General features: G+C 33.8%; 4 protein-coding genes across 6 annotated transcripts; 2 read left to right on the top strand and 2 right to left on the bottom strand.

Moving 5' to 3' along the window:
- Positions 1-5,528: 5,528 nt before the first annotated feature.
- On the bottom strand, positions 5,529-7,394 carry LOC141710491 (uncharacterized). Of its 2 annotated transcripts, none has more exons than XM_074513056.1 (2): positions 6,883-7,394; positions 5,529-5,752 (listed from the first exon to the last, which is right to left on the bottom strand). In XM_074513056.1, the coding sequence occupies exon 1, from the start codon at positions 7,211-7,213 to the stop codon at positions 6,896-6,898; it is 318 nt and encodes a 105-aa protein (XP_074369157.1). In that variant the 5' UTR covers positions 7,214-7,394; the 3' UTR covers positions 5,529-5,752; positions 6,883-6,895. The 2 variants fall into 2 exon arrangements, with proteins under 2 accessions (XP_074369157.1, XP_074369158.1); XM_074513057.1 differs by lacking the exon at positions 5,529-5,752 and adding an exon at positions 6,295-6,601.
- A 2,244-nt stretch (positions 7,395-9,638) lies between these two features.
- LOC141711236 (cytochrome b561 and DOMON domain-containing protein At5g35735-like) lies at positions 9,639-10,281 on the bottom strand. Its single transcript, XM_074513641.1, has 2 exons — positions 9,994-10,281; positions 9,639-9,887 (listed from the first exon to the last, which is right to left on the bottom strand). The coding sequence occupies exons 1-2, from the start codon at positions 10,279-10,281 to the stop codon at positions 9,639-9,641; spliced, it is 537 nt and encodes a 178-aa protein (XP_074369742.1).
- A 113-nt stretch (positions 10,282-10,394) lies between these two features.
- Positions 10,395-11,694, top strand: LOC141711235 (cytochrome b561 and DOMON domain-containing protein At5g47530-like). Its single transcript, XM_074513640.1, has 2 exons — positions 10,395-10,484; positions 11,113-11,694. The coding sequence occupies exons 1-2, from the start codon at positions 10,395-10,397 to the stop codon at positions 11,692-11,694; spliced, it is 672 nt and encodes a 223-aa protein (XP_074369741.1).
- Positions 11,695-14,878: 3,184 nt separating this feature from the next.
- On the top strand, positions 14,879-17,787 carry LOC141711332 (uncharacterized). 2 transcript variants are annotated; one of them, XM_074513712.1, is made up of 3 exons: positions 14,879-14,991; positions 15,350-15,385; positions 16,190-17,787. In XM_074513712.1, the coding sequence occupies exon 3, from the start codon at positions 16,195-16,197 to the stop codon at positions 17,641-17,643; it is 1,449 nt and encodes a 482-aa protein (XP_074369813.1). In that variant the 5' UTR covers positions 14,879-14,991; positions 15,350-15,385; positions 16,190-16,194; the 3' UTR covers positions 17,644-17,787. The 2 variants fall into 2 exon arrangements, with proteins under 2 accessions (XP_074369813.1, XP_074369814.1); XM_074513713.1 differs by lacking the exon at positions 14,879-14,991 and adding an exon at positions 15,042-15,159.
- Positions 17,788-18,774: the final 987 nt, after the last annotated feature.

The raw sequence follows: 18,774 nt of genomic DNA, 5'->3' as shown, positions 1-18,774 counted from the left end.
TTTATACTTTGCAGTTTCCACTACATTGAAATCAATACCCAGGCTGAGTAACTGAAAAGCAGGCAGCAACAGCAAACAAGTAAATCTGAGTAAAGATATTTATTTATTTGGTTTGATATTTCTTCTTTAAACTATTTTTTTATCGAGGTAACTCTAACGGTATCACCTGCAAACCACGTAAACTGTCATAGATTCTCCTACCGTGAGATTCGAAAATATAAATAAGAGAAGGATAATTATCTTCTCATTAACCAACTGAAATAACCACTGCGGGGTCCTTTAAATTATCTTAATTAATACATTTCAGAATTTAGAATGAAACACTCAAATTTGTATATTCAACTTTTATTACTTTATTAAGAATAGCAGTGTAAATATAATATTGAAAATTTATTTAATGGTGTTTTTGTTTTTTTCAAGAGGGGTATCGGAGATATGGACAAATTTGGGTTTTTTCTCTCAAATTTTAAAATTTTATTATCTAAACGTTCGGAGTCAACTTGAGTGATTTTCGGTTATATAATAATTTTTAGCATAACATTTCAAGTTTGATTTTCGGTTATATAATAATTTTTAGCATAAGATTTCAAGTTGGACCAGAATCTTGTAAATGCCTTGTTCAGGTTTGAGCCCTTTAGTTTTTGAGCCCCCCTCTTTCGAGTTTGGGCCTTGATCCGAGTTGTTCTTGTTTGAGCCCATTAGTTTGCAGGCCTTTTACTGCATAAAATTTAGTAATTATGTTTGCACTAGTGATTTCGTGATTTTATGCACTCTGTCTTCTGAACTGAATGTTGTTTAAATCTTGACTGTATATAACAATTTGCATATACTCAGTTTTCAAATGCAAGGCAAACTGAAGTGATTTTTCTCCGTACATCTGACCTCGATAAAGTAATATTTGTTAAAATAATAATCTCACAAAAATATTATTTTTCTACTGTCCCAACATGAGTGTTACAGATTTCGGAAATCTGAATTATTCGGTTGAGGTACCGATTTGCAATTTGTCGGATGATTTTTGTAAAATCGGATGATTTATCGACGATTTATCGGAAATCTGTCAAATCGGACTAATAGTTTTGACTGATTTTTGAGCGATTTATCGGCGATTTTTGAAAAATCGGCCGATTTCTATAACAGAGCCCAACATAAGAAATACAGTGTATTTTTACTACTGATAAAGTAATAAACTCGGTAAAAAAATATTTTTTCGTCATCCCAAGCGTATTACTTTAAGAGAAAAATGGGGTATCTCCCTGAGGTTATAAACTTCTTCTATACAAATTTAATGATATTTTTGTAAATATAAGTAATTTATCCTCAAATTACAAATATACCTTGTTATATGAGAAAATGTTATAACCTACCCGAGATAATCCTCACCTAGGTAAAGTAATATTTTTTCGTCATCCCAACCGTATTACTTTAAGAGAAAAATGGGGTATCTCCCCTGAGATTATAAACTTCTTTCATACAAATTTAATGATATTTTTGTAAATATAAGTAATTTAGCCTGAAATTATAAATATACCTTGTTATATGAGAAAATGTTATAACCTACCCGAGATAATCCTCACCTATAGGGCTGCACATAATTTTGGTCTGGATTTGTAACCCAGACATGACCGGACATATCCGCTCCGGTCCCCGGTCCTTATAATTGAAAAAATCCGGTCCAGTCCAACACCTGAAAAAATCCGGTCCAGACCTGAATGAACCTGAATTCATATATATAATTATTTTACCTTTAATTTATGTCTTATAATATCATATACAAATATTAAATATTCACCCATATCATATTTTATTGTTCCAAGTTAATAGATAATAAAATAGATCGATACTACACTTTAAATTACTAAATTTTCGTATTTCATGTAATAAAATATTGATATTCATACTTTTAAGATTTTATATTTATTTTTAAATAATAAAATATGTACTTACTTACTATTAAATTTTTATTGACGTACCAAGTAACAATATTTTTAATGTATATAAATTTGAAAAACAAATTAAAATAAAATGATATAATAAACTTTTTTATATAAATATTAATTAAACCGGTCCGGTCTGATCCGGTCCGATCTCAAGACCGGATAAAGCCGGTCCGGTTCTCGGTCCTTAATTCTGAAAAAATCCGGTTTTCGGTCCAGATTTTAATCTTTGTGCATCCCTACTCACCTACATAATTATGTTACTTTAAAGAGTTTTAAGTGTAGTTTGCACTTAAGTTTGCCTTGCATTTCAATTTTCAAAGATTGATTGTTTTTATATTTGGAATACACAATATAAATGATGGAAAATGCTAGATACGAAATTTCATAAAAAAAATTCACTCTCGTGGATTTTAATTGTAATAAGTTTCTTGTATTCAAATAAATGATATCAATTAAAACTTCTCACATTATTTTATAAGTCGGTCCTAATTTGATTGGAGTTGAGTTTTTGACTTTCGGTTAAAATTTTAATATTTAACTCGAGTTTGAATCGAACTTGAGGCTAAGTTGATCCCATTCTATTGTGAGTTGCAATTTTCAGCTGAGCTGCATTAAAAATCTAAACCGAGTAGTTAGAAAATCAACAGGAGTCTTTCAGAAGACTCCTGTTAAAATCGAAAGTCCCCCGGATTAAAATCAAACTTTAACTGTTGTTGTTGGATGAAACCAAAATTTGCATTTGTTCGAACTTTTAATCATTTCAAACATAATACTTTTGCTTCTGTCTTTTCATGTCTTCATCTATGTCTATATGGGATTGTGTAAATTTCTGGCTGTAATATCTAATGCTTCAATGCCATTTCTAGTGAATTGTTTCCAAGTTGAGTAAGGTTGTTAAAGAAACACTTCTCCCGATGTGAATCAAAACAGTGACGGAATCAATGGGGGCTAACCTAGTCTGAAATCTCAGTTAAACGGATGATTTTTGTAAGAAATTATTTATAAAGTCAAGATGTATAGTTAATAATTTGTAGAAATTTTACTCTAAGTCTTGACTAGACTCAAATGAGTAGTGATAACTTATTTTTAACCTCAACTGTTTTGTGATTCTGGTTCCGTCACTAATCATGACTTTGTCACAATTGAAGAATTTTTTACTCATAGGTAACTCCGACTACTCATTTTAGCGAATAATATAATTTTTTACTGATAGGAAACTGTGAATACTCGTTTTTAGCTATTTTCGACTGAGAATTTTTTCGAAAAAGTCGAACATTTTTGTGTTTGAGATAGTTATCTTACACATCCAAACATTGACATACATATGTGATCCCCCACTTTATGCTCTTGGTCTTCCACTGAATGATCATCAATATTATGTTCAATTTAAGGATAAAGGTGTTTCCCATTAGATTTGTCTTTCATACGTTAAAATCTTCGAGTGATTGGTGTTCTATCCCAATTCCACATACTCCTGAACTGTAATCATGCATCTTCAAGAAGTTAAACAACACAGATTCATTTGTTTTATCTGCATCCCACATACTCTGCGAATATTTATCCTAACAGTCCTTAAAAAACTGTTGTACATGTCCATCGAAATTCATTTGTGTAATGATGAAGTTCGGTGGAAATTACCCAGTTCAAGATGTAACAAAATATCTGAGTGTAGAACAACGTTATACTGGAAATTCGATTTAAATTGTTGAGTAACTAGATCATCTAAGATCTTAAGACGTTAGAGAAAGGTCTCAACTGGATTTTAGGTTATATTTTAACACTCCCTCTTACTACGGAGAAATGGATCAAAATATCACTATTCAAGCAAAAAATGCCCAAAATATCACTTTTCAGAATAAAGGCCCAAAATATCACTTGATAACGGGTATTCGTGTACTGTTTTGTAAATAGTACAAGAACGTCACACGAAGTAACATTTTAAGGTTAAAAATATTTTTTTGTTACTTTTGTACCAAAACGTCACTTTATCTTCCGTTTTTGCATATATAAAAAATAATCAAAGTACCAAAACGCTACTTTATTTATCGTTTTGCATATATATAAAAAATCAAAATGTCAAAACGGAACACGATGTACTGTTTTGGATTTGTTGCATAAACTTTACATGATGTACCGTTTTGAAGTGACATTTAGAGTCATTTTTTTCAAAAGTGATATTTTGGATCATTTTTATTAGTAAGAAGCCTATTTTTGTGTCGAAAAATATGTTAACAGGGTAAAATGGTTTTTTATTCTAATCCTAGATAATTTTAAACAAAATTATGGTGTGTCAGCACTAAGCATTTGCTTTATTCCCCTTGTCATTTTCAGCTTCAATGAAATAAAAATGAAGATTTTGGGAGAGAATCAGTGATTAGCACTTGAACGGTCTACTTTATTAGGGAAAAAGATAATGCTTGGGCTTCAATTCAAAAGGTACTTTAATTCCGCGTTGTTAATCTCCTTGTCACTGTGGTTCCCCTCCAGTTACTTTCACTGCATTTCTGTTGTAACATTGTTCCATCACATACACATTAATACGTAATCAAAGATGGTTTAGATCATTTTTGGTAAAGATATGTTACATTAGTAATAGTTGCTGTGTTGTAGAATATGTTTTTATTCACGTACGTGTTCAGATTGTTTCTCGAGTTTTCACCATCTCAGTGACTCAGACAGGCCATTCTCTGACACCTTGAGGTTTTAGAGTAACTGGTTCCTTGACATGAACGAAAACTCTTTCTCCTTATTTGTTGATTGAGTAAAGATTCCTAGGAGGCCACTAGTATGTATGATCGATAAGTTACTGTCGTAGACAGAAATAAACGTTGAAAAAATTACAGTACTCAGGCCGCAAATATCCACTTGGGGTAGGAGATAGGAGAAAGATTGAATGAGGTTTCGATCTATGCAGTCTTATCCTTGTTTTTCATAAGAAGAGAAAGATGGTATTGCCAAAAAAAGAAGGCATATGTAGAATTTACGGCATTACAGGCCTATCTTAAGGGAACTTTGTTCCATGCTCAACACATATGGACCAAGAGAAAAAAAATATATGCTCTTCACAGTTATTCTTCATGATTCACATCAAGATATCTGTTTCTCACCTTAAATCATGAGTGCGCGTGCACAGAAGTTTATAGAGCAAGGGAAGCATAAACCGACTACTAGGATGAGGTTAGGCTAATCGTGTTTAACTTTGAGTAATCATTAACTAGTGGACTTACCGGTAGATGATGATAGTACATGTCAACGACCAAAAACTTAAGGTTCTTGCTCTTCCGTGCATCATTGAACATTTTATGCATGGAGCACTTAGAGGTGGTCATGGATTTAGTACTGTTTGTGATAGAATGTCCTCGATATGAGAAGTCTAGATTGCAATTAAGACATTTTAACGACTTCAGAGTCCATTAGTTTCTGCTAAGATAACGACAATGGTTGACTCTGAAGTCTGATCCTCCTGTTCCACTTAATAAGTTCCAAACAAAATATGATTATACTTTTTTAGGCTCTCTGGTAGAATAAGAATAGTCCACCACTGAGAGTGGAGTGCCAAAAACTAGTGTCAAACATTGCATGTGCTTAATTGGTACTGATAAGTAGAAAGTTTTGATTGATAAAACTTAAAAGTACTGGCTGAGACTATATAAACAGTCAGCTCAGTTAAAGAGATGATGCTGCAAAAGGTGAATTCTGTTCACATGTTATCTGCAATTTAGCTGTTCAATCTCTTTGATGTTCCGAATAGTGATGCTCACTTCCTCATGTAATTCCTCGCTGATTGGCTTCATTCCAGATACAATTAGAACCTGAGCACGAAAAAAGCACTTGAACAATGACAGTCTTTAACATTGAAAGAAAATGAGAAGTTTCTCCCATTTTCCAGGTGCTTAACAACGACGCAGAGTAAACTTAAGAAATAAGAGTTAACGTCGTCTAGCTGAAATTCACTGCACAAGTTTCTTCTAATTGTTATTTTCAGAGTAATTTTCAAGCAGTCTGTGCATGAAAATTGGGGAATTTTCAAGTTTCTTTAAAGTGATTCTGGAGTTACTTTGAAGCCCTGAATGACATGTTTGTGTGGACTCAGATGGTTAACATAGGAGAACCATTACAAGACAGACAACCTTTTTTCGAACACTAATTTACTGGTTGCATCAGTCACAATGATTTGAGATTTGTGTATCAAACTTAAGGTAATCGCTTGTACTACTGAATCTATACTCCCTCCACTTAAGATATGACAGAACATTGTCTTTGAAGATTAAAAATGAACCCAACATGAATGTTATGTGCAGTAGAAGAAATGCATATATACAGATTGTCTCTTAAAAGTTAAAACATTTCTCGTGTTTTTCATAATCCCAGTTACAGTACCTGGATGACATCCAAGCGATAAACTTTCGTCTAAAAAGATAATCAAAGAAATAAAACTTCTAATTATGCAGTACTGCAAAATGACAGCAATGAAGTTGTTAATCTAATTATTGTTTTCTTTTCAGGGTAAAAACTGCAGGGTATCACTTGGCTCTGCAGACTGCAGAAGTTACAAAGAAGCTAACTTTCTGAGTCCATTTTCAAAGTGTTTTGAAGGAGTTTCTGCATGATTAGTAATATATATCTTTGCTCGAAGATCCCACACAGAGCCTAAAGCCAATCTTCACGACAAAAACCGAATGGACATTATCAGTAAAGCGCCATTATAGATTTAAAAAAGGATTACTGAGGAACGACAAGGTGACCCCGAAAAATAATATTATATTAAAGATTACTATACATGCAAATAATTGTCTTACTGAACAGTAGGCTAATGTTTTTTCATGTATGATGAACAATGCAATTACAGGATACAAAATTATTGGTCAGTCTAGATCCTGACCATTCAGTTGCCTGATTCTGTAACAAGCAATCAGAAACACCAAAAAATAATTAAACTCACCCCTACTACTAATTTACATCAAGATGGCATAACGCATGCTGTCGCTAACCATGAGATGATTCATCTCGGATATACGTGCAATATCACCAGAAGCCCAAACTCCATCAGTTCCACTGATATGAGGGTGAGAAAGGCAAGACAGGAGCGAGAGAGGCGCGAGAACTATGCTACAAATAACAGAGAATCCATTCCATCCATGTCGCGGCCTGCCTGCATTTTGTGGTAATCCAACTCCATTGGCCTGATCACCGAACATATTTTCATCTGCTACACGAGGACTCTTGCGCATGTTTTGGAGGTTTTGCCTCATTGTCACCAACATATGCCTCATATTTTTTAACGTAAAATCGAAACTCTGAACTCTGGATTTAACACAAGCAAACAAGCTTCTGTTTCAACTCTGAACTGAAGAGCAAGGATTGTAAAGCCAAGCTTTCTTTATACCTTGTAATAATAGCAGGTAGTGGTGGTGCACATAGTGCTTGTGCTTATCACAAAGGTTTATTGGTTGGTTTGGTTTTAAGGACATTCATATAATGTTGTTTTTCTATTTTTGTGGGGTCTTTTAACACAACTTGCTAAAAAAGCTACCTAATCTTGCCAACACAAGCTCTTTAATTTTGAATTATTTGAGTTATGAAAAAAAAACAGAATATATCATAGTTGAATGCTTGAATTACATGCTAAAAGGGTCCTAAAGAAGATCTTGCTGCCAAAAGGTTAAGCTGAGGATCTTTAGCATATAAACAATCTAATTATGGGCTAATTCAGAAGGTTTCATAATACATGACAGACTTATAGATAGATTAAACCAACAATTATATTTGATTTAGCTTATGAGATTAGATCAAGAATCTAAGGTTGTCAGGAACTCATAAAAGAATCAATCCTCATGATATTATTATGAAAAAGACTGAAAGTTGGTACCACAGATTATTGTTCTACATAATTTGTCTAGTCTACTATCAGCCAAATATGCCTCCAAATTACATATATCTGTTCCAAATATAGAATTACACATCAAGGTATTAAAGTTGAATCTATAAAATTTACATTAAGCTTTCGTTATAGATAGCATGTCGATAAAGGTTTATCCCTTGTCGTTCCAGGTCTTGGTTTCGATTTTTGCTCATCACGAGCCTTATTAGAACAGATACTATTTTTAAGGCACAAAACTTCTTGGACCGGACCCTTGTTACATGGGATTTTTTATTGAACATATCATAAAATCAGGGTTAAATACATGATTCAGGTCTTACCTTCTAGAAAAAGTTAAAGAATGATGTATGAAAGATTAAATAAGTAAAATAGTATATCAATAGATCATGTAGAGGAATATTAAGCTCTCTGATACAAGTTTAAATTACACAGAGAACCCTGTTAGCAGCAAATCATCCTTTGAAAAACGTCGTTAAACTGATAAAAAAAACACAATAAAACCGTAATTTTACAGAACAATCTTTGATTGTATCCATTTTGTTTTTTAAAGATTATCTCCAAGATGCATGTAACACAATTTAAAAGCACAGAAGAAGACACTGGAATCAGAAGAGCACTATAATACTGCATGATTAGCAGGTTCTTGTATGCATTATATATTAAATTATGAAATTTACCACAGATCAGCATATAATGTTGGATTATCAAGTGAGTGCATCTCTTGTGATGGTCCTTTTCTGAAAGGGATTTTGATGCAAAGCACTAACCATAATTATAATAATATGTAATTAGTAAAATATGATCTAAATAGCCATTTCAGGATGCCTGGCTCCATTAACTCTTGTACCCAGAAATGGGTAACAGACAAGGCTTAAGTTATAATATTAGATTAGCACAAAGCACGCTAAGCAGGCCTTAAGCATGTTATAATCTTAATAATATTTAAATAGAAGTGGGTTAAGATCTGCTAGAATGATGTATCGACCACCGTTAATTAGATTTTGAAATTTTATATATAAGATGGATAGTTAAAATATGACGTTTACGGTGTAGTGGTATTTCTCGCGCTCTGCTTGTTCTCGGTTCCTGAATCAAAATAGGTTATGAAACCCAATTTCTAGCCAGATGAGGCCCATGCATGATTGTACTGCAGTTCAACCTGTGACTCATAATGTTAGTAACATAAAATAGCAGAGCCCGGTATTTGGAAAATCATGAGGCCTAGTTTGTAGCCAGTGCATGCAAGTTGTACATCTAAAAATTGCAGATGCATACTTGCTGCTACAAGTAAAAGTACCATGTTAGGGTCAGATCAACAGATTTTGGCATTTTTGCAGGTACTTTGAGCAATCAGTGTGGTGCAATTAGCCGCGCATATTCTTGCCAACAAAGTTGATCCCAGACTAAAATGCACTGGTTCTTGGTGATAAGATCTACAGGACATGTTTCAAGAAGGGTTAAGAATGCTAATAATGTATGGATCATCTAAGCTGCTTCTCGTAAATCATCATTGAGGACAACAAACCATGTAAAGGCCTCTAAAATTGCTGCAATGCATTACAGAGTTACCATAAGACTAATATATGCTCTTTTCCATTTCTTAGCAGGGTCCAAAATGTCTAATCCTTCGAAAATGTTGATTATGCTAAGAATTACAATGACTTATCCGACTGAGTGGTGAAGAATGTTCCAGTAGAACCTGTGTGAGTGATCTTTATTTGGTCTCAAGAGCAGGGCAAATATCTGTATGTCAAAAATGATCACATTAGTTGTGGAAGCTACTAATGATCACATTAGTTGTCGAGAGTTTCAAGTACCTAAAAAGTTCCAAAGACGAATAGAGCTATGCCGACGCTTCTGTGCTTGTGATGTACAATGCCAGGGGAATCATTGCCGAGGTTGAGGCCAGTTCCCCATCCTGCAACTCCTATGACATAACCGGAACATTGGCAGAGTTGATGAAGGTAAAACCAAGCCAGATCAGCGAAAACTTTCAAGTACCTAGCAGATATTATTCCCAAAGGCAACAAAATTTCCCAGGCCTGTGTGTTCAACACACCAGGAATCTAAAAAGGTCATCAGAATTAGAGGCCAATACCAAACATACCCTCTTCCTGCTAGAAAAACAAATATTAACCTACTTGTATTTCTTTTGTGTTTGTTCGAACCCACAACACCACCATGACTACTAATTTTACCCGTACTAAAATTATTAGTTCCAACAGCTCTCAAATTAGCCGAATCTCGACCATGCATTTGAGGTGCTGCATCACCAACAGGACCTTCTTGCCAAACTTGATTGAAACTTTTACGACCAGACAGAAGTTTCAAGTCCACAAATATGACAATCTCCTTTCTACTTCTTAAAAACTCTGCGGTGATCTTTGAAACATTAAAGCTCAATGGTTGTTGTGATGAACTAATCTTATAAGACTTTATAGGCGAAGTGTAGGCATGCATGGTGCCATTTGAGTTCTTGAAAGCTGTTAAGCTTTGAGCCCTAGGCCCCTAAGCATCTCCGGTTTATCTAAATTAAGTCCCCAAGCAACCCACTGCGACGTTGAGACACCCCCATGGCCCCATGTCGAAATGCTATATCTGCTGTGTGGCTGGTAGACGGTAGTGTTATAAATCCAATGCAAGAAGGCATTTTGCACAGGAAGGTTAACACAAGTGGTAAATTAGAAAAAAAATGCAAACTTGAGCGGGAAAAAGTATTGTTTATAAATTCATTCAAAACTCTCTTAATTAATTCTATCGGTTAATTTGTTACTATCTGATTAATTAGCAGAATGTACGACTACTAAGTGCACCAGTAAATCGTGATAGTTAGGGGATGTGGTGGTTCGACATACTCTCGGGTTGTCACATTAGTCACCTACACCCGTCCTGCAATTTCTCAAACTGAAGTGTTGCATAAGCAAAATGGCTTTAAGAACTACCTAATCAAATTATTCATTTCAACTTGAAGACTCTCATTGGAATATAATTTTGCAAACATCTATTAGGAGTTGCTGTCAGTTGCAAATTAGATTGATCACAAGGTAATGTATACTTCTAAACCAACTTGGGTATGTTGTCACTGAAAATCGAGTAGCAATGCGTATCTCATGAGAAGTCACAACTAACAGAGCTCTATTACGAAGGAGATGAATAGACCAAAACCGAAACAAAAGGAAACTTGCGTGATTTATCTACACTCAACAGACTAGTCTGCACTTTCACCTGGCTCGCCTAGCTTAGTATATACTAGTAAAAAACCATATTTGGCTCTGCAATTTTGTTGTTCAGCAGCTCATTGGTGTCATGGCTCTAGGCTCAACATCCGTTCTTACTTTCACAATTTTTGCTTCCTTTTTCTTTTTATCGTATGCTCAAACCTGCAAAAATCACACGTTCACGTCAGATAGAACATTTAATTCTTGTGTTGATCTTCCTTATCATCAAGCTCATCTCCACTGGAACTATTTCCCATCCACGGATAAAGTTGCAATGGCATATAGAGCCAGACAAGATTCAAAGGGATGGGTTGCATGGGCTATAAACCCGACTCAAACAGGCATGGTTGGAGCACAAGCACTCGTGGCTTTTCGTAACAGTAATGGAAGTATGACAGTGTTCCCCACACCAATATCAGACTACTATCCTTCCATGCTTCCCGGGGCACTTACGTTTCAGGTGTCAAACGTCTCTGCAGAATATAAAAACAACGAGATGACAATTTTCGCTGTTCTAGGTCCACTTGTTAACCTAACCAAAGTCAATCATGTCTGGCAATCAGGCTATGCAGTTTCTGATGATGTTCCTCTAATGCATGAAATATCCTCAACTAATCTTCAATCTTTTGGGGATCTTGATTTTCTTGCAGTGTAGAGAATAGAATCAGGAAGTTAAGTATTTTCTCGCGGTGTATCATGTCTGTTCCACCAAAACCTAAATCCTTTGCGGATCACAGCTATTTTGGGATTTTCTTTAAGCTCATTTTACATAAAATTTTCGGCTTTGCTCCTGATAATTAGCCACGCCAAATTTACCACACTTTCCTCAATCAGCTAGAAATATGTCTAACTCTAACATAACATGATTCATCTCAGCTGTTAATTTATGGGACGCGATGATTAAGGTAAATACGACATACTTAACTGATACTCGAAAGAATATGCCAGTGCAAGAAGATAGCAAGAAGTGTCACTAATATGTTAGGTCCTCCATCACATTCTCAGCAGGCATCACTATCAGCATACAAATACAAAAATTAACGGAACAAACCAGTTGTGAATGTTAGTAGCTAGTACATTAATGAAGTCATGAGACCAATCACTCCATATTGACATATAACCCCCACCCACCCATGAGTCCATGACCCACCAACCGACCCACACAGAGGTGTGTACACATGTTGACAAAGCTAGGAGTATTCAGATTGTACGAAGATTTTATTTGGACAGCTATGTTGCTCGGATCCTGAATGCTGCAATTTGTACTAGACCAGAACTCAACTCATTTTTAGTAAAGCATTTTAATAAAGCTTCCTTTGTCCGATGCTCCTCAATCATATCATATCACCGTCCCGTTAAGTGCTTAAGTTTTTTTATTACATATGTTTATACAGTAACTCCTCACATTCCCATGTCTCGACTCATGCGACCCTTTAAGCATGGACTCAAAACTTTAGACACATAAAAGGGGAGAAAGGAGAGTACTATATTATCTGACACTTCGCTCGATTATTGTCCTATTACGCTCGATTAGTGCGTCATTTTCTTTACTTTTCTTTAGGGCGGGACAATGACGGGGTTAAGATGCGTGATGATACCACGATTTAGGGCCGGGGACGAGGTTAAGACGACGTATCTTACAATTCGAAAATATATTATAATTCTAATAGCATGTCATTAGAATAAAGTACGTAATTCAGATCATAATACGTGAATCCACTATTAGCATGTCATCAGCAGAAAGTACATAATTTAGATCATCAAAGATCATATAATTTGGAAATTGACATTTAACATGAAGTTGTGAGTGCGTTTTTTAACAACTAAATCTTTGTCTAAATAATGAAAGTATGCTTAGATGGGGGGTCATAGGCTCATAGCCTAGTACATGAAAAAATGCACAAGTTGCATGCGGTACTTTGCTAAAAAGCATAACCGTTAAAGACTTAAAAACGCCTTCTCTTGGCTGCCCATTAAAACGGTTGATTTATATTATGGTCTCGGTAGCTCTCAATTATAATTAATTTGACAAAATTAATGTGATTCGAATATTTAACAATCATAAATACTTTGATAATGTAGATATCGAGGTGGCGTTGTTCAGTTCGCGCGTTCGCGCGTAATTTGTTATTTTTAAAATTGTCTTTATTAGGGATTGAAAAAAATATGGCTGATTTTTTTCAAAATAAAAAATTATCATAGAACACCTTTTCCTAATCCACCGTTGTAAAATTATAGTATTTCTAATATAACTGTACATTACAACGGTTGATTTATATTAAGACCCCGATTACTGATAATCGTAATTAATTTGACGAAAACTGATATGATCTGAATATTTACTAATTGTAATTATTTTGAATTAATTTAGATAGAGAGGCTATACAATTCGCGCAAAATATTTTCGGGGACAAATATTTCGCGAGATATCGAATACTATCGATCGGCGTCCTTATATCAATATATCGGTTATCAAATACTATGATCCATTTTGTATAAAAAATTATTAAATTGTCTCTATTCGTGAACAAATATTTTGTCAACTATCGTGTACCATCGAAAAACGCCCTTATATCAATTGATTAGTGATCAAAGATTATAATTCATTTTTGTATTAAAAATGATTGTGGTATTAAATAATTTTCTTCGAAATCTTTTATACCAAGGATTGAGAAAACATGGCTGTTTTTTTTTCAAAATAAAAAATATCATAAAATACCTTTTTTCTAGTTTACCATTGTAAAATTATAATATTTCTTACATGATCGTAGATTAAAATGGTTGATTTATAAGCTAATAATCGTTATTAATCTGACAAAAAATAATGTGGTCCGAATATTCAACAATCCTAATTATTTTGAGTTAATGTAGATATAGGGGTTGCGTTATTCAATTCCCGCGTAATTTGTTATTTTTGAAATTGTCTCTGTTCGCGGAATATTTTCGCGGATAAATACTTTGTCCGCTATTCAATATTATCAATTGACACCCTTATATCATTATATTGGCGATCAAAAATTATGATCCATTTTTGTATAAAAAAATATTGTGGCATTAAATTATGTTTTTTTGTAATCGTTTTTACTAAGGATTGAACCCCTTTTTCTAGTTTACGGTTGTAAAATTAGAGTATCTTTTACATGATTGTCGATTAAAACTGTTGATTTATATTAAAGTCTCGATAACTAACAATTGTAATTAATTTGACAAATATTGATATGATTCGCATATCTAACAATCGTAATTATTTTGAATTAATGTAGATAAAGAGGCTATGCAGTTCGCGCGTAATTTGATATTTTCAAAATTATATCTATTCGCGGAATATTTTTGCGGAAAAATACTTTACGGCTATCGAATACTTTCGAATATCGATCAACGCTCTTATACCAATATATCAATTATCAACGAAAATTTAAATTTATAACTCCAGTCATTTGAATTAGAAAGTCACTTTTATTTTTCGTTTTTTTCAAAATAAATAAATGTTTTCTCCATTCTTAAACGTACAATAACTTTTTGTAGTCCACCATTGTAAAATTGCACTATTACATTTCCTACCTCAATCACATAAACAGGAACAGAGAAATATATCATGCCAGAATCCAGATTCACATGCAATTCAAATATTAGTACAAAAATAGAAAATTCTTTAACAGTAGATACATTCTTAATTATTTTATTCCTAAAATTACCAAAATACATTATCATAAGAGATTATCTTTCTCATATAAAATATCATATCTTTTGATATCACTTTAAAAATATTAAAAATGCATAATATGTAAATCTTAAATAAATATCTTTCTAGGATCATGTTCAGCCCAAATTGTAATAATCCGACAATACAACATATGTATGACTTAACATTGTGTTGTGCCTATATAAACTCAGCAGACTATACGCACAAAATTCAAGAAATTGACAAACACAAAAAGGGTCACATTGAAAAGTAAGTAGGCCTCAAACACCATCTTATCTCTTTTTGTCATTTCACTTTTAATTTCTAAAAAAACCCATAAATTTTCTTGATTTTCTTGAAGCCTTTCAATTATTTAAACTCATTCTCTTTTTTTGTCTGCCATTGATTATTGACAAGTGTTACTTTTATTGATCAAAAGTAGGTACCTTTTGTGGGAATTCGTGTATGATTTTGATTATAAATCTTTTCATGGGTCCATTATTTTTTCAGTTTTCAAGTGTTAAAGTCCACATTTTTACTGTTTTGGCATCTTGGGTTTTATAAAGTTCGAGTCTTTTTTGTGTTCTTCATTTATTAATAGTGATTTTGGGTTTTTTATGTGATACAGGGAAGTTTTTGAAGCTCAGAGTTGAATTCTTGCCTGGTAAGTGCTCATTCAATGGTTTATGTTTCAGTTGTTTTGTTCTTGTTATTACTTTGTTGAAGAATTTTACTTTTGAATTATGGTCTAGAATGTTGTTGAATATAGTTATTTGATTTGGTTTAGAATTTTGGTGTTAAGGGTTCATTTTTAAGTGATGCTTGGTTATAGATTGCTGCATTTTTGTTAAGCTTCAGAAAGTTAAGCTTTGTTTGAATTTTGTTGCGACTTGTTGAAGAATTTTTACATTTGAATTATGCTCTAGAATGTTTATGGTATTTGATTTGGTTTAGAATTTTGATCTTAAGGTTTTGTTTTTAAGTGATACTTGGTTATAGATTGCTACATTTTTAGGTAAGCTTTGCTTGAATTTTGTTGTTACTTGAAGAGTTTTTACATTTGAATTATGCTCTAGAATGTTGTTAATATATGTATATGATTTGCTTTAGAATTTTGGTGTTAGGGTTTTGTTTTTGAGTGATTCATGGTTATAGATTGCTGCATTTTTAGTTAGGCTCCAGAAAGTTCTTGAATTTGGGAATTTGCTTTCCTTTAGAATTTTAATGTTTGGGTTTTGGTTTGTTTTGCTTAGTATTATTGGTTTAATGGTTTGTAGATATGTGATAATGTTTCTGTAAGTTGCTAATTTGATTTGCTTTAGAAAAGGAGCGTATGTGAATGTAGAATGTGCAAGTGTTTGTTAATTTGAAGTGCTAACTTTTAGTGTAGTTTGTAAGTTAAATCGTGTTGCTCTTAGTTTGTGTCGTTCGAAGTGCTTTACTAGTTGTTGCATTTGATTTGCAACAGGAATCATGTCGCCTAGTTCTTCTTCTGTTGTTTCAAACCCTCTCCAACCTGAGATGAATTTAGGCTATTTAGCTTCTCAGAAACTTGGAAATTCATCATCTGGGCATAGTTTGATTGAGGGAGGAGGTTTAGAGAACTCAAAACCTGTCATTGGTGTTCTTGACGTTTACATACACCAAGCAAGAGATGTCCAGAACATTTGCATTTATCATAAGCAAGACGTGTATGCAAAGATCTGTCTAACGGATGATCCGGAGAAATCTGCTTCAACACATACTGTTAATGGTGGAGGGAGGGATCCTGTTTTCAATGAGAATCTTTGGCTTGATGTCCGAACCATTGAATCTTCTTTGAAATGTGAGATATGGATGCTCAGTCGGATCAAGAATTATCTTCAAGATCAGTTGTTGGGATTTGCGTTGGTGCCTTTAACTGATGTGGTTATTGAGAATGGAAAGTTGGCGAACGAGTTTTCGCTCACATCTGATGATATGTTCCATTCTCCTACTGGATCTGTCCGATTGACTCTGGCTTACAATGGAGCATCACCTGAAGTTCTTGAAATCCCTTCAACCCACTCTTCTTTGCTGGCGAGGGCAGTTGAACAATGCAACGAGGGAATCAGCTCTCTTCCTCGTGAATATGAAATGATCGAGTTTGTGGATCCAAAACTTGCAAATGAGAATGAAATGATGGTTGCGGAGTACTATGCTATCCCATGTGCGAATTTAAACTCAGAGGACCCGAAGAGTATTGACAACAATATTCCTGATAATAATATTCATTCAGAGGTTTATGCTTTAGCTCCAGCAGTGGAAAGTACTGAGGTTACTGAAGATGCAAAAGTTCCAACATCCCAAAACGTGTCAATCAATGAGTCTCTTTCAATCCCAGTAATAACGAATTCCGCGTCCCCTTCAGTCTCAGTTCTGACGAGCTCTCCATCTGTTGTTTGCGACAATCCAGGAGCTTTGAAATCTGTGGTTTCACCTGAGGAGACGACTGAGGATGTTGCAAAGGTTCCTGAAGTTGTGGAGCGGGATGCAATATCACATGACGAGAAGACGGAGGATGTTGCAAAAGCTTCTGACTTCGAATCACATCCCGAGAAGACGGAGGATGCTGCAAAAGCTTCGGACTTTGTGAATCAAAATGTGGTTTCACCCAATGTGATGACAAAGAATGTTGGAGAAGCTCATGTTAGCAATGCTATCAAGCCTCTTGTTAGCGTGAACGCAGAAGTGGAACAAAAGGTTGTGCAACAAGATTATGCCGCCATTTACATGAAAAGCATGGAGCAATTCAGTGAGGCTCTAGCAAAGATGGCGTTCCCTTATGAAGCTGGTAAAGCTGCTCCGATTGAGAAAGAGAGAAAAGAATCGGCTAACAAAGAGCAGGCATCGAAGGATAGCGGTCGTCCCAAAGTTTTTTATGGAAGCAGGGCATTTTTCTAAGTTTGTTGTTTCTGATGCATAGTTTTTCTGAACTGTGCTATAATAGGTAGTACAGATTAAGCTCTGTAGTTTGATATGTGTTGGATATTTGTTGGGATTTTAAGGATTGTTGAACTTGTTATAAAACTGCTAGAATTCTATGCACTTGTTGATTTTGTTGCCAAGTTTTAATGGTCCTTCATCCCTTTAGTCCATTGATATTATTTTAGTTGCTTATTTTGCCTATAAAATATTTCATAATTCCCTTAAATAATATTGGTTGGTTGTGTTACTTGGAGGAGATTATAAGTATTTGGCATGGATCCATGTACAAGTATAGAAATCTGAAAATATTTTAAAAATATATATTTTTTGGTATGTGTCTATGTACAAGTAATGTCCAACAATACTCAATAATTAATGATAAAATAAAGAGTTTAAGTAGCATAATATATTGTCATGCATAAATTATAGAGTTTTTGTTTAATTTTCTTTAATTGTATAGTTTTAACTATGACCTCTTTTAAGTGTATTAGAGATTTCGGAAATTAAAATTATTCGGTTGAGGTATCTATTTGCGATTTATAAGAAATATTTTAAAAAAATCAGATAATTTATCGACGATTTATTAGAAATCGATCAAATCAGACAAATATTTTTGACCAATTTTTAAATAATTTATCGACGATTTTTGAAATCGACCGATTTTTATAGCAAAAATTTTAACATGATGATGAAATTATAATGCATGCTTACTTTTCACTTTTCTTAAAGTTAAATCACAGCAGCTCAAAGTCACTTGCTAGTTGCTAATGCACTCTCATGGGAGTCCCATTTGTTCTAAATTCTAATGTAAACCTGTTGAACTAACAAGACATGTGTTCTAATATTATTGACGGGTTAAACATAACATATCCCGGAAAAAGTCAAATTATCTTCCCCACATTATTTGTTTTCATCATAAACACATTTTTTTACATATTTTATTTTAATACATAAGTACAACTAGAAATGTTTTTGTCAACAAACATATATAATTCTACTAAATAGAACCCTAATTTGTTATCGATGCAAATTAGAAAAAGAGAATTTTGAAAAATAAAAGTGTAAATTGTTCAAGTTTTATAAAAAAAACTGAATATGTTAGAGTTT

The sequence above is a fragment of the Apium graveolens genome, chromosome 3, assembly GCF_009905375.1.
Source record: "Apium graveolens cultivar Ventura chromosome 3, ASM990537v1, whole genome shotgun sequence".
Classification (NCBI taxonomy): Eukaryota; Viridiplantae; Streptophyta; class Magnoliopsida; order Apiales; family Apiaceae; genus Apium; species Apium graveolens.
Note: the sequence above shows the minus strand (reverse complement) of the source record. Positions and strands in the feature narration are given on the sequence as shown.